A 16,674-nucleotide genomic window follows, 5' to 3' on the forward strand; every position below is an offset into this window, starting at 1 on the left:
TGAGATTCAACTCTTTCCTATCAATATGCAACAGTTTCAATCAGTAAAGCATACGCTAAATTAATTAACTCTAAATGCCCATAACTTCAGACCCAGGTATCCGGGACTGTTACCCCGGCGAATGGCCCTGTCCAGGCTCTTCAATGTGCGTTCCCATAAACAAAGTATGTGATGAACATCCTGACTGCCCTGGTGGAACAGACGAGACCAATAGTACAGCACATCTGGCCTGTGGTAAATTCAATTAAATATTATTAATTTTGTGTTGATCTACTCAAAGTACTCGTGAATGTAATAATGAGGTGTTGTCAAACATTAACAAGATATTTGTATAACCGCAATGTAACCCTCAGTATTACAGGACAATTTAAAGTAGTGTATTTTGTTAAGTTACCTCAAGTGCCCAAGCAGCTATATATAAAAACTCTCTTGTCTCTCTTGTAGATCTGCACCAGTGTTCTGCTCTGAGCTGCGAGTACCGCTGTCATCCCAGCCCCCAGGGTGGAGCGTGCTACTGCCCCGATGGCTTCACTGTGGCCAATGACAGTCGCACTTGTGTGGGTAAGTGCCATGAGACTCATTTGGATAACGTCACATCATGCCAAAAAGAATAATCACAGAGTTTGTGGATTCTTTAAAAGTCATGCATTTTTAAATTTTTTGCATTTTTTACTATAAAAGTTACAAAGATTATTAATTGTGAAAAGTGTTAATAAGCACTGTTATGAAAAGCTGAAATCCTAATCACAATTTCTCTATAAATTACATTTACATTTACATTTACATTTAGTCATTTTGCAGACGCTTTTATCCAAAGCGACTTACAATTGAGAGTACAAATTAGTACCTTATGTTGTAATTGTTGTTGTTTTTGATTGATTTTGATGATTTTTAAGATGTTGTAGTTTTCATTTTCATTGGTTATACAGCACTGACTAACCAACTGCTGAACAAATGTTAAAATGTTGATCATATTTTAAGACAGAACTGATTTACTGCTTATTTGATTAGAGAAATGTAAAAATAACAATAATAATGTAATAATAATAATAATAATAATAATTCTAAGACAATAACTTTCAAGAATTCCAGACATTTAATGAGAGTTTCTTATTTTTTGTCTTTGATACAATCTAGACATTAGCAAAACTGTGTATTTTTGATTAGATCAGGACAATTATAGTCATGTTATTGACCTATGTATGTGGTTTATCCTCAGACTACGATGACTGTAAAATATGGGGTATCTGTGACCATTTCTGTGAGGATCGCCCAGGCACACATCATTGCAGCTGTGCAGATGGATACTTCCTGGAGCAGGGTCATGTCTGCAAGGCCAATATTTCAGGTGAATGGAAATTAAAAATGAAAATGCTTTTTTAAATGCGCAAATGTGTGTCAAACATAATTCATCATTAATGGTAGTTGTAAGTTGATATGAATTAATTTACAAATCTTTCCAACATGTGACTCTCATAAAAAGCCTCAGGTAACCATTATTTTATAATGTTTCTGTAATGGAACGTGGTTATAGGAAATGCTCTCGACAAAGGAGTAAACAAAATTTCTTTAAATTGTATACCATAAAACAACATTAAGGACAAACATTGAAGACTAAACAGAACAGGCTTTTAAACAGTGAGACATCACTAGTGTCTGAACTCAAACAGGTGGACAGACATGGCTGAAAACTAATAAACTAATCAACTAAACAAGAACAACAAAATGACCAAATAAGGAAAAACAAAAACTAAACAGAAAAAGGAGAACAGTTACGGGCTAGAAAGCAAGAACGAAATACAGAAAAGTACAATTTAATATAATAGTATTGTATTTGTATTTGTATAGAAAGCATTGATACTATTGTTACCAGCAGTACATTGCAATGTCCCTTGTTCTTTTTGTCCTTACAGCGGGTTTACCACAGCTGATCTTCACAGATGGCCGTGATATCAAGATGGCAGATATACATGGGCGGTTTGTAAGGCTTCTGGTCCAATCTGATGGTAAAGGTTATGCTGTGGGTGTCGGTTATAATTGGCACACTCAAAAGATCTTTTGGACAGACACCAATTCTCAGAAGGTGTGTAAGGGTTTATAGTGTGTAGTTACCTTGTACATATGACCAGTTATATAAAAAAACATGTATATGTATTTTACAGGTTTACTCCATAAATTTTGATGGTAGTGAAAAGATGGAGGTGTTGACTGATGCAGTACATAATGCCCAAAATCTGGCTGTGGACTGGATTAACTTTAAGTTGTACCTTGTTGAGGAACGTGTGGAGAGAATTGAAGCATGTGATTATGATGGAGGAAACCGTGTTACGCTGATCGCAGAAAACTTGGTGACCCCGCATGGGCTTGCTTTGGACCCAACAGTGGGGTGAGTCAGCATGTTTGTTAATGTGAATCATTGTGTTGTAAAGAAATACTGAACTCATCTACTTGTGGTCTAACCTGTTTCCTACAGATACATGTTCTTCACAGACTCTGGCTATAACACAGATGATGTTAAACTGGAACGGGCATTTATGGATGGCAGTAACCGGTTTGAGCTGGTTAAGACAAGACTGGGTTCCCCAACTGGAATCTCCTTGGATTTGGTCACCAAGAGGGTTTACTGGACAGATAACCATTTTAACCTGGTTGAGACTGTTACATATAATGGCTTGGAGAGGTATTGTACACCACAAATCAGCAATTAATACCTTTCCAGTGGTCAGTGGTTCTCATCCAGGGGGCTGGAGTTCACTAGAAGGCTCCAGCTTTCCTAAATCATTTGTTGAAACATTTTTGCCTTCTTTGTGCTCTCAATTAGGACCAGTCCCGATTTTAAAAGTGTTATTTTTAGACTTTAAATTTAATTATTTTCCATGGACATACTGATGTTATATTTATAGAAGTTATTTATAGATATATTACGCTTTAAAATAAAAGAAAGCACTTTTAAAAATCATTATCCTGAATATTGTTATGAACAATTACAGGCCTTGGAGTCAAAAGATTGAAGATCACTCATATAGTGTTTTTGTATTTTTGTTTTTTTTACTGAACACTAAATTTACATTTATATTTGTGTTATAAAATATGCCACTAGGAAAACAGTGTTGAATGGTGGTCATCAGGTCCCCCACCCATTCGGGATTTCGGTATTTGAGAACCATGCCTTTTTCACAGACTGGGTCAAGATGGGTGTGATTCGGACCAACCGCTTCAATGGCAGTGACCCAACATTTTTGTACCGGTCTACTAACAGACCTGGACAAATTGTGGTTTCCCATCCAGCTCTTCAGCCCTTTGGTGAGACAAGTTTATTGTTATAATGCAAAATGTAATTTTGTTGAGATGCCTCATTCGGTAAACTTTGTTGTTATTGAACAGTTGACACAGACTCGTAGAGAAGGCAATTTAGACTCTTGCTGAAAGAATATAAGTCAACGAATAGACATCCCCAGAAGCTGGGTTTCATCCCTGGTGATGCTCTGCCAGGCCTCTACTGCAAATGTCTTCAGTTCCTGCTTGTTCTTGGGGCATTTCCCCTTCAGTTTTGTCTTCAGCAAGTACATAACACTCCATTTCTTTCCCTTCAAAATCTCTTTGGTTGCTTTTGCAGTATGCTTTGGGTCATTGTCCATCTGCACTGTGAAGAGCCATCCAATGAGTTCTGAAGCATTTGGCTGAATATGAGCAGATAATATTGCCCAAAAGACTTCAGAATTCATCCTGCTGCTTTTGTCAGCAGTCACATCATCAATAAATACAAGATAACCAGTTCCACTGGCAGCCATACATGCCCACGCCATGACACTACTACCACCACCATGCTTCTCTGATGAGGTGGTATGCTTAGTATCATAAGCAGTTCCTTTCCTTCTTTTCTTTTCCCATCACTCTGGTACAAGTTGATATTGGGCTCATCTGTCCATAGGATATTGTTCCAGAATTGTGAAGGCTTTTTGGATGTCATTTGGCAAACTCTAATCTGACCTTCCTGTTTTTGAGGCTCACCAATGGTTTACATTACTGATATGGTATACATTACTCTGTATTCACTCTGGTGAAGTCTTCTCTTGATTGTTGACTTTGACACACATACAACTACCTCCTGGAGAGTGTTTCTGATCTGGCCAACTGTTATGAAGGGTTAAGAGTTTTTCGGTCATCCACCACAGTTGTTTTCTGTGGTGTTCTGGGTCTTTTGGTGTTGCTGTGCTCACCTGTGCATTCCTTCTTTTTAAGAATGTTCCAAACAGTTGTTTTGGCTAAGATGAATGTTTTTGCTATCTCTCTGATGGGTTTGTTTTGTTTTTTCAGCCTAATGATGGCTTGCTTCATTGATAGTGACAGCTGTTTGGATGTCATCTTAAAAGTTTACAGCAACAGATTCCAAATGCAAATAGCTCACTTGCAATGAACTCTGGATCCGCTCATTGTAATTGGGATAATGAGGGAATAACACACACCTGACCAAGGAACAGCTGAGAAGCCAGTTGTCCCATTACTTTTGGTCCCTTAAGGCACATATGCAAACTGTTGTAATTCCTACACTGTTCACCTGATTTGGGTGGCGATTGTGGTGGTGTATACAGCCAAAAATGTTAGAATTGTATCAATGTCCCAATATTTATCCCAATATAAGTGCAGGTGTTTGCACATAGCACTGAGGAAGGGTTAATAACCAAAATCATTTGCACTTTTGCACCTTAGCACTTTTTTTTTTTTACATTTGGACACCTCTGAGTAATAAATTATCTTTTTTTGATTTGTTGGTTCAACCCACCTTATTATTGTTGTACCAAAATTTTAGACCAGTGTTTGGCTCTACTACCTTATCTATTTATTTATAATGCAAAATGAAAAATACTCACAAACTATGAACAAAGAGGACACATTGCAACATTACGTATATAATACCTGGCCTTTTTCTGACTGCAGTAATAAACCCATGTGGCAGACACAATGGTGGGTGTCAGCAAATCTGCCTTCTGAGTCACCGTACTGACAACGACGGGCTGGGTTACCGCTGCAAGTGTCGCCTAGGATACGACCTTCAGGATGATCACCAAACTTGCTTTAGTGAGTGAGAGAGCCTGCCTACCAAATCATGAAAATCATTGTTGTTGAATATAATGGTCATATATTGGGATAATAGAGTGTATTTTAACATTGAAGATTTTTATTCTCAGAAAAATGTTTTCCTTTTCAGAGATTAGAGATTATTTACTGGTGGCAAGTGCACTTGCAGTCAGGGGGATTCCTCTTAATGTTTCGTCCCAGGAGGATGTTACCCTGCCACTTGCTGGCATGGCCCAATCCTTCTCTGGTTCTGGAGTGGAGTATGATGCGTCAGTGGAGACTGTGTTTTACAATGACAGAATGCGACAACTCATTTACAAATCACCCATGAATGGAACCAGTAAGTGGAAAACACATCACTTTTTTTTGTTTATTTGTTTTGCACTAAACTGGCCAAGTACCACTCTTGATTGAATCCAAACACAATGTTAGAATAAATCAGAAATGACATACTGTACAACCTGGAAAGATACATTTCAGAAATGTAAAGATTTTATAATAATATGAATTGGTTTTAGAATATTTTTTTAAATTTTGCAAAAAATAAAATAAAATAAAAATTTTTATTTTTTTAAATTATATTAATAATAAAATGTATTCGCTGTGTGTAACACAAATGAGTTACACTCACTACTTTAATTTCAGAGAAATTGTGAGAAATTGTTTTCACTAAACAGGCTTCTGTTGTTATTCTCAGATCATGAGATTCTGACAGGTTACAGAGTGGGCTCTGTGGAATCGATGGCATTTGATTGGACCTCTCACATCCTCTTCTGGACATCGAGCACCTATCGCACTGTCTCTGCTTTTAAAGTAACAGATGGATCGAGACGGGACATTGTTCAGAACTTAAATTTCCCCCGGGGTATTGCTGTGCACCCCAGTGCAGGGTATGAGACATCATGGGCAAGAGTATCATTTAGAATAAGAAGTTAAAATATAACTATAGCACGTCCTGTAAATACAGAGAAGCATAATTAGACATAAGACCCAAATAACAGCCACTCTATAAATTTGAGCATTTGTGTGTGGTTTTTACTGGACTGCTCTATTTTATTCCCCTAGATACCTCTTCTGGTCTGATTGGTACCGTCCAGCTGTGATCACCAGAGCATACACAGATGGAAGCAATGCTGTTCCACTAATCAACTCAACACTCGGGTGGCCTAACGGACTTGCCTTGGACTACCTGTAAGGAGATTCTATTGCAATCAATAGTTTCCTGTACCTATACATTTTGATTTCTCAAAGAGTTCTGTTTATAAATGAGATGTTTATTAAATTTTCATTGAACTTGCTTATGTTTGTGCTCAATAGGATGGATAGGCTTTATTGGGTTGATGCGCAGCTTGACCGGATTGAGCATGTGAGCATTGATGGGTTAGATAGACAGGCCTTTTCCAGCATTGGACAAATCACTCATCCTTTTTCGCTTACAGTACACGCAGGTCGGCTTTTTTGCCTTTTCTTCATTCTTCACATGACCATTATGATGAATATGTTAGGATAAATTATTAACTAAATTAATTTTAATACATGTGTTTCCACTTTTCCACTGACTGATCTACCTCCACCCTATTTGTTAGATCATCTGTTTGTGTCAGACTGGAGGACAAATTCTGTTTTTCGAATGAGGAAGAGAGATGGTGGGGAAAATATAGTCCTACGCAAGGGCATTTCAGGTGTTATGAACATTAAGGCCTACTCAGCTGATCTCCAGAACTGTGAGTGACACAGAAAAGCTGCTGTGTTTAATCCAATTTTTCATTAAAAAATGTAATTTGTTTAATAGTTTTTTTTGTTTTTGTTTTTTGTTGGTGATACAGTTAACCTTATACACTCCAAGATAATAATAAAATTATTTTAAATACAGAAATTGTACACAATTCTATTTTCATAGAAAAAAAATTGTATTGTATTTTTAAATAATTTAATTGACCCTTGTTCTTGCTAGATGTACAGTGTCATTTGTCACAGTAAGGGGTAATCAGCTACTTTAATCTCATTGATGTGTGCAGTGTTCAAGAGCAGATGTAATTTGATATCAAATGGCCGATGCAGTCACTTCTGTTTCCCTACACCTGCGTCCAACCGTGTGTGTGGATGCCCCTATGGAATGAAACTGCAGGAGAACCAGAGGGACTGTGTGAAGGATGATACTGAGCCCCCACCAGATGATAACTGTGGCAACTATGCCTTTCCCTGTGACGGGGGTCGCTGTGTGCCAAATTCTTTTCGCTGCGACGGTGTGAATGACTGTGCGGACAAGACAGATGAAGCCAACTGCACAGATCCAGGTGTGTATTTACATGTGAGTGTGCTTGAGCACCATCTAAAGGCCTAGATGTCTGTGAACATCTCCTTTCAACTTTTTAATCAGATACAACCTGCTCACCATATGCTTTCACCTGCGGAAACAAGCACTGCATCCCTGCTAGTTGGCGCTGTGATGGGCATGATGACTGTGGTGATGGAACCGATGAGGATAACTGCCCCACACGTATTCCAACCACCTGCTCGTCCAGCCAGTTCACTTGCGGTAACGGAAACTGCATCCCAAAAGCATGGGTGTGCGATGCCTTCAATGACTGTGGCGATGGTTCTGATGAGAGACATTGCAGTGAGTACTAAAGATTTTGGACAAAATTCTGAAAATGCATGAACAAGGTTCAGTCAGTATGCAGCAATGCTTGTTAGCAAAGAAAATTCTGAGAATTTTACTCCTAGAACTGCCCATGTACACAAACATAACATATAATATTAATTTTGTCCACTCTCATTCTTTTTCAGATTCCACTATAACTACTTGCCAACCTGGCTTCTTCCTGTGTCCAGATCATCGTTGTATATATAACTCATATGTGTGTGATGGAGACCAGGACTGTTTAGATGGATCTGATGAGAAGGACTGTGGTAAGGCAGTGATTTCATTTATATGTGAGATATTGGTATATGCTGTAGATTTTATAGTGACTAATTTATGTGGGCAGTGTAAAAAAAAATCTGCACTATATACAGCAAAAAAAACAAAAAAAAAACACTGGCTGTGATTGCCAGAATTTTACTGTAAAAATGTTGTAGGTTTCATTAACTGATAGAATTTTAATATACTATTAAAGTACTGAGATCTGTTTTGTACTTTTGTAATACTCTGATAACCACCAAAAGCAGGTGGTAATGAGAAAGTCACACGATGAACCAAAATCCATTACAAGAAGCTATTAAATATTATAGAAGGTGCAATGTTTCTTTGACACAAACATTAAACACCATCATAAAAACATACATGAAATTGAAATAATGCAATAAACTTTCATTTAACAACATTTTATTTAACATGCAACCCTAAAAACCCTAAAGAGGAAGCATAGTTATTTCAACAACAACAACAACATTTTCAAAAAACAAACAAAAAAAACTAATTTCACACAGGGAATTGTGGGAATGTCAATTTACAGTCAATGTACAATGTACAATTATACAATCGTTTTTACTTCTAAAAATTGTAAACCTATAATACCATAACATTACATGTAATATCCAATACAGGTTTTACTGTATATAGTAGTGTATTACATCATCATCACACAATGACATCATCACACGCGATGACATCATCACACGCGATGACATCATCACACACGATGACATCATCACACGCGATGACTTCATCACACACAATGACTTCATCACACACAATGACATCATCACACGCAATGACATCATCACACACGATGACATCATCAAACACAATGACATCATCACACACAATGACATCATCACACACAATGACATCATCACACAAGATGACATCATCACACGCGATGACATCATCACACGCGATGACTTCATCACACGCGATGACATCATCACACGTGATGATTTCATCACACGCGATGATTTCATCACACGCAATGACATCATCACACGCAATGACATCATCACACGCAATGACATCATCACACGCAATGACATCATCACACGCGATTACATCATCATCACACGATGACATCATCACACGCGATGACTTCATCACACAATGACTTCATCACACAAAATGACATCATCAAATGCGATGACATCATCACACACGATGACTTCATCACACACAATTACATCATCACACACGATGACTTCATCACACGCAATAACATCATCACACGCAATGACATCATCACACGCGATTACATCATCATCATACAATGACGTCATCACACGCGATTACATCATCATCACACGCGATGACATCATCACACACGATGACTTCATCACACACAATTACATCATCACACACAATGACTTCATCACACGCAATGACATCATCACACGCAATGACATCATCACACGCGATTACATCATCATCACACAATGAAATCATCACACGCAATGACATCATCACACACGATTACATCATCATCACACGCGATGACATCATCACACGCGATGACTTCATCACACACGGTGACATCATCACACACGATGACTTCATCACACACAATGACATCATCACACGCAATGACATCATCACACACGATGACATCATCACACGCGATGATATCATCACACGCGATGACTTCATTACACACAATTACATCATCACACACGATGACTTCATCACACGCAATAACATCATCACACGCAATCACATCATCACACGTGATTACATCATCACACACGATGACTTCATCACACACAATGACATCATCACACACGATGACTTCATCACACACAATGACATCATCACACGCGATGACATCATCACACACGATGACTTCATCACACGCGATTACATCATTATCACATGATGACATCATCACACGCGGTGACTTTATCACACACAATGACTTCATCACACACAATGACATCATCACACGCGATTACATCATCATCACACGCGATGACATCGTCACACACGATGACTTCATCACACACAATGACATCATCACACACAATGACATCATCACACGCGATTACATCATCATCACACAATTACATCATCACACGCGATTACATCATCATCACACGCGATGACATCATCACACACGATTACTTCATCACACACAATTACATCATCACACACGATGACTTCATCACACGCAATGACATCATCACACGCAATGACATCATCACACACAATGACATCATCACACGCGATTACATCATCATCACACAATTACATCATCACACGCGATGACATCATCACACGCGATAACATAATCACACGCGATGACATCATCACATGCGATGACTTCATTACACACAATGACATCACCACACGCGATGACATCATCACACGCTATTGACTTCATCACACACAATGACATCATCACGCGCAATGACATCATCACACACGATGACATCATCACACGCGATGATATCATCACACGCGATGACTTCATTACACACAATTACATCATCAAACACGATGACTTCATCACACGCAATAACATCATCACACGCAATGACATCATCACACGCGATTACATCATCATCACAAGATGACATCATCACACGCGATGACTTCATCACACACATTGACATCATCACACGCAATGACATCATCACACGTGATTACATCATCACACACGATGACTTCATCACACACAATGACATCATCACACACAATGACATCATCACACACGATGACTTCATCACACACAATGACATCATCACACGCGATGACATCATCACACACGATGACTTCATCACACGCAATTACATAATCATCACATGATGACATAATCACACGCGATGACTTCATCACACACAATGACTTCATCACACACAATGACATCATCACACGCGATTACATCATCATCACACGCGATGACATCGTCACACACAATGACATCATCACACGCGATTACATCATCATCACACGCGATGACATCGTCACACGCGATTACATCATCATCACACGCGATGACATCATCACACGCGATGACTTCATCACACACAATGACATCACACACAAGATGACTTCATCACACACAATGACATCATCACACGCGATGACATCATCACACACAATGACATCATCACACGCGATGACATCATCACACACGATGACTTCATTACACACAATTACATCATCACACACGATGACTTCATCACACGCGATTACATCATCATCACATGATGATCATCATGCATGACTTCATCACACACAATGACTTCATCACACACAATGACATCATCACACGCAATGACATCATCACACACAATTACATCATCATCACACGACATCATCACATGACATCATCACACGCGATGACATCATCACACGCAATGACTTCATTACACACAATGACTTCATCACACACAATGACATCATCTGCATTACATCATCATCACACGCGATGACATCATCACACACGATGACTTCATCACACACAATGACATCATCACACACAATGACATCATCACACGCGATTACATCATCATCACACAATTACATCATCACACGATGACATTCATTCATCATGATAATCACACACAATGACATCATCACACAATGACATCATCACACGCGATTACATCATCATCACACAATTACATCATCACACGCGATGACATCGTCACACACGATGATGTAATCACACACAATGACATCATCACACACAATGACATCATCACACGCGATTACATCATCATCACACAATTACATCATCACACGCGATGACATCATCACACGAGATGACATCATCACATGCGATGACTTCATCACACACAATGACATCACCACACGCGATGACATCATCACACGCTATTGACTTCATCACACACAATGACATCATCACACGCAATGACATCATCACACATTGACATCATCACACGCAATGATGACATCACACGCGCGATGATATCATCACACGCGATGACATTCATCACACACAATTACATCATCACACACGATGACATCATCACACACGCACAACATCATCACACGCAATGACATCATCACACATCATCATGACATCATCACACGCAATGACATCATCACACAATGACATCATCACACGCATGACACATCATTACATCATCATCACGCGCAATGACATCATCACACAATGACATCATCACACGCATGATACATCATCACACACAATGATGACATCACACACGCAATGACATCATCACACGCAATGACATCATCACGCAATGACATCATCACACGCGATTACATCATCACACACAATGATCATCATCATCACACGCAATGACATCATCACACGCAATGACATCATCACACGCCATGACATCATCACACACATTGACATCATCACACGATGACATCATCACACACGAATGACATCATCACACACAATGACATCATCACACACGATGACATCATCACACACGATGATCATCACACACAATGACATCATCACACGCACATATCATTACATCACTTGACACATCATCATAAATGACATCATCACACACGATGACTTCATCACACACGATGACATCATCACACACGATGACATCATCACACGCATGACTTCATCACACACAATGACATCATCACGGCATGACATCAATGACATCATCACACGCAATGACATCATCACACGCAATGACATCATCACACACAATGACATCATCACACACGATGACATCATCACACGCGCGATGACATCATCACACACAATGACATCATCACACACGATGACTTTCATCACACATCATCACACAATGACATCATCACACGCAATGACATCATCACACGCGATTACATCATCATCACACAATGACATCATCACACACGATGACTTCATCACACACAATGACATCATCACACACGATGACATCATCATCACATCACACGATGACATCATCACACACGAATGACATCATCATGGCATTACATCATCATCACACGATGACATCATCATCACACGCGATGACATCATCACACGCAATGATGACATCATCATCACACACAATTACATCATCATCACACGCGATGACATCATCACACACGATGACATCATCACACACATGACATCATCACACACGATGACATCATCACACACGCGATGACATCATCACACGATCACATCATCACAATTACATCATGACATCACATCATCACACGCAATGACATCATCACACGATGACTTCATCACACACAATGACATCATCACACACGCGATGACATCATCACACACGCGATGACATCATCACACGCGACATCATCACACGATGACATCATCACACGCATGATGACATCATCACACGCGATGACATCATCATCACACGCGATGACATCATCACACACGATGACATCATCACAAGCGATTACATCATCAACACACGCGATGACATCATCACACACACGATGACATCATCACACACATGACATCACATCATCACACATGACTCACACACGCGATGACATCATCACACGCGATGACATCATCACACACGCATGACATCATCATCACACACGATGACATCATCACACACGATGACATCATCACACGCAATGACATCATCACACACATGACATCATCACACACAATGACATCATCACACACAATGACATCATCACACACAATGACATCATCACACGCGATGACATCATCACACGCGATGACATCATCACACATCACATCGCGATGACATCATCACACACGCGATGACATCATCATCACACACAATGACATCATCACACACGCGATGACATCATCACACGCGCGATTATCACACACAATGACATCACACACAATGACATCATCACACGCAATGACATCATCACACGCGATGACATCATCATCACAGCGATGACATCATCACACACGATGACATCATCACACGATGACTTCATCACACACATCATCATCACACAATGACATCATCACACACAATGACATCATCACACGCAATGACATCATCACACACACGATGACATCATCACACGCGATGACATCATCACACACGATGACATCATCACACGCGATGACATCATCACACACGCGATTACATCATCATCACACGCGATGACATCATCATCACACGCGATGACATCATCACACGACAATGACATCATCACACGCAATGACATCATCACAATGACATCATCACACACGCGATGACATCATCACACACGATGACATCATCATCACACGATGACATCATCACACACATGACATCATCACACACGATGACATCATCACACGCGATGACATCATCACACACAATGACATCATCACACGCGATGACATCATCACACGCGATGACATCATCACACACGACATCATGACATCATCACACACGATGACATCATCACATCACATCATGACATCATCATCACACGCGATGACATCATCACACACAATGACATCATCACACATTACATCATCATCACACGCGATTACATCATCACACACGATGACATCATCACACACGATGACATCATCACACACGACATGATCATCATCACACGCGATTACATCATCACACACGCGATGACATCATCATCACGCGATGACATCATCACACACGACATCATCACACGCGATGACATCATCACACACGCGATGACATCATCACACGCGATGACATCATCACACACGATTACATCATCACACACGCGATGACATCATCATCACACGATGACATCATCACACACGATGACATCATCACACGCGATGACATCATCACACGCGATGACATCATCACACACGATGACATCATCACACACGATGACATCATCACACACGATGACATCATCACACGATGACATCATCACACACGATGACATCATCACACGCGATTACATCATCATCACACGCGATGACATCATCACACGCGATGATCATCACATCACATGACATCATCACACGCATGACATCATCACGCCGATGACATCATCATCACACACGATGACATCATCACACGCGATGATTCATCATCATCACACATCACACATGACATCATCACACGCAATGACATCATCACACACGATTACATCATCATCACACACGATGACATCATCACACGCGATGACTTCATCACACACAATGACATCATCACACACACATGACATCATCACACACGATGACATCATCACACACGAATGACATCATCACACACGATGACATCATCACACGCGATGACATCATCATCACGCGATGACATCATCATCACACAATGACATCATCACACATGACATCATCACACGCAATGACTTCATCACACACGATGACATCATCATCATCATCACGCGATGACATCATCACACGCGATGACATCATCACACACATGACATCATCACGCACGCAATGACATCATCACGCACGCGATGACATCATCACACGCGATGACTTCATCACATCATCACATCATCATCACACACATGACATCATCACACGCAATGACATCATCACACGCGATTACATCATCACACACGATGACATCATCACACGCAATGACATCATCACACGCATGACATCATCACACACGATTACATCATCACACACGATGACATCATCACACGCGACATCATCACACACAATGACATCATCACACAATGACATCATCACACGCATGACATCATCACACACACGATGACATCATCACACGCAATGATTACATCATCACATCACATGACATCATCACACACGCGATGACTTCATCACACACATGACATCATCACACGCAATGACATCATCACACACGATGACATCATCACACGCACGACATCATCACACGCGATTACATCATCATCACACAATGACATCATCACACGCGATGACATCATCACACACGATGACATCATCACACGATGACATCATCACACACGATGACTTCATCACACGATGACATCATCACACACGATCATCATCATCACACACACACGATGACATCATCACACACAATGACATCATCACACGCGATCACACACATCACATCATCACACGCGATGACATCATCATCACACACGATGACATCATCACACGATGACATCATCACATGCGAATGACATCATCACACACGATGACATCATCACACATTACATCATCACATTTCATCACACGCAATGACATCATCACATGCAATGACATCATCACACGCGACACATCATCACATCATCACACACAATGACATCATCACACGCGATGACATCATCACACACAATGACATCATCATCACACTGGCGATGACATCATCACACACGATGACATCATCACACGCGATGACATCATCACACGCGATGACATCATCACACACGATGACATCATCATCACGCGATGACATCATCACACATTCATCTGCGATGACATCATCACACACAATGACATCATCACATCATCATCATCACATGACATCATCACACGCGATTACTTCATCACACAATCATCATCACACGCGATGACATCATCACACAGCGACATGACATCATCATCACACGATGACATCATCACACACCGATGACATCATCACACACACGATGACATCATCACACACGATGACATCATCACACGCGATGACATCATCACACGCGATTACATCATCACACACAATGACATTCATCTGCGCGATTACATCATCATCACACGATGACATCATCACACACGATGACATCAT

General features: G+C 40.2%; 1 protein-coding gene across 1 annotated transcript in view; it reads left to right on the forward strand.

Annotated features, from left to right (window-relative positions):
• The window catches only part of lrp2b (low density lipoprotein receptor-related protein 2b), a 69,164-nt gene that overhangs the window by 2,968 nt on the left and 49,522 nt on the right, over positions 1-16,674 (forward strand). The window contains exons 8-23 of the mRNA XM_043253219.1: positions 91-234; positions 445-561; positions 1,220-1,348; positions 1,914-2,083; positions 2,163-2,386; positions 2,474-2,680; positions 3,101-3,303; positions 4,939-5,079; positions 5,210-5,419; positions 5,777-5,969; positions 6,145-6,270; positions 6,397-6,527; positions 6,666-6,803; positions 7,098-7,376; positions 7,460-7,699; positions 7,870-7,992. Coding sequence (XP_043109154.1) covers positions 91-234; positions 445-561; positions 1,220-1,348; positions 1,914-2,083; positions 2,163-2,386; positions 2,474-2,680; positions 3,101-3,303; positions 4,939-5,079; positions 5,210-5,419; positions 5,777-5,969; positions 6,145-6,270; positions 6,397-6,527; positions 6,666-6,803; positions 7,098-7,376; positions 7,460-7,699; positions 7,870-7,992 — 2,775 coding nt within the window. The remainder of the gene's footprint in view (positions 1-90; positions 235-444; positions 562-1,219; positions 1,349-1,913; positions 2,084-2,162; positions 2,387-2,473; positions 2,681-3,100; positions 3,304-4,938; positions 5,080-5,209; positions 5,420-5,776; positions 5,970-6,144; positions 6,271-6,396; positions 6,528-6,665; positions 6,804-7,097; positions 7,377-7,459; positions 7,700-7,869; positions 7,993-16,674) is intronic.

The sequence above is a fragment of the Puntigrus tetrazona genome, chromosome 12 (assembly GCF_018831695.1).
Source record: "Puntigrus tetrazona isolate hp1 chromosome 12, ASM1883169v1, whole genome shotgun sequence".
Classification (NCBI taxonomy): domain Eukaryota; kingdom Metazoa; phylum Chordata; class Actinopteri; order Cypriniformes; family Cyprinidae; genus Puntigrus; species Puntigrus tetrazona.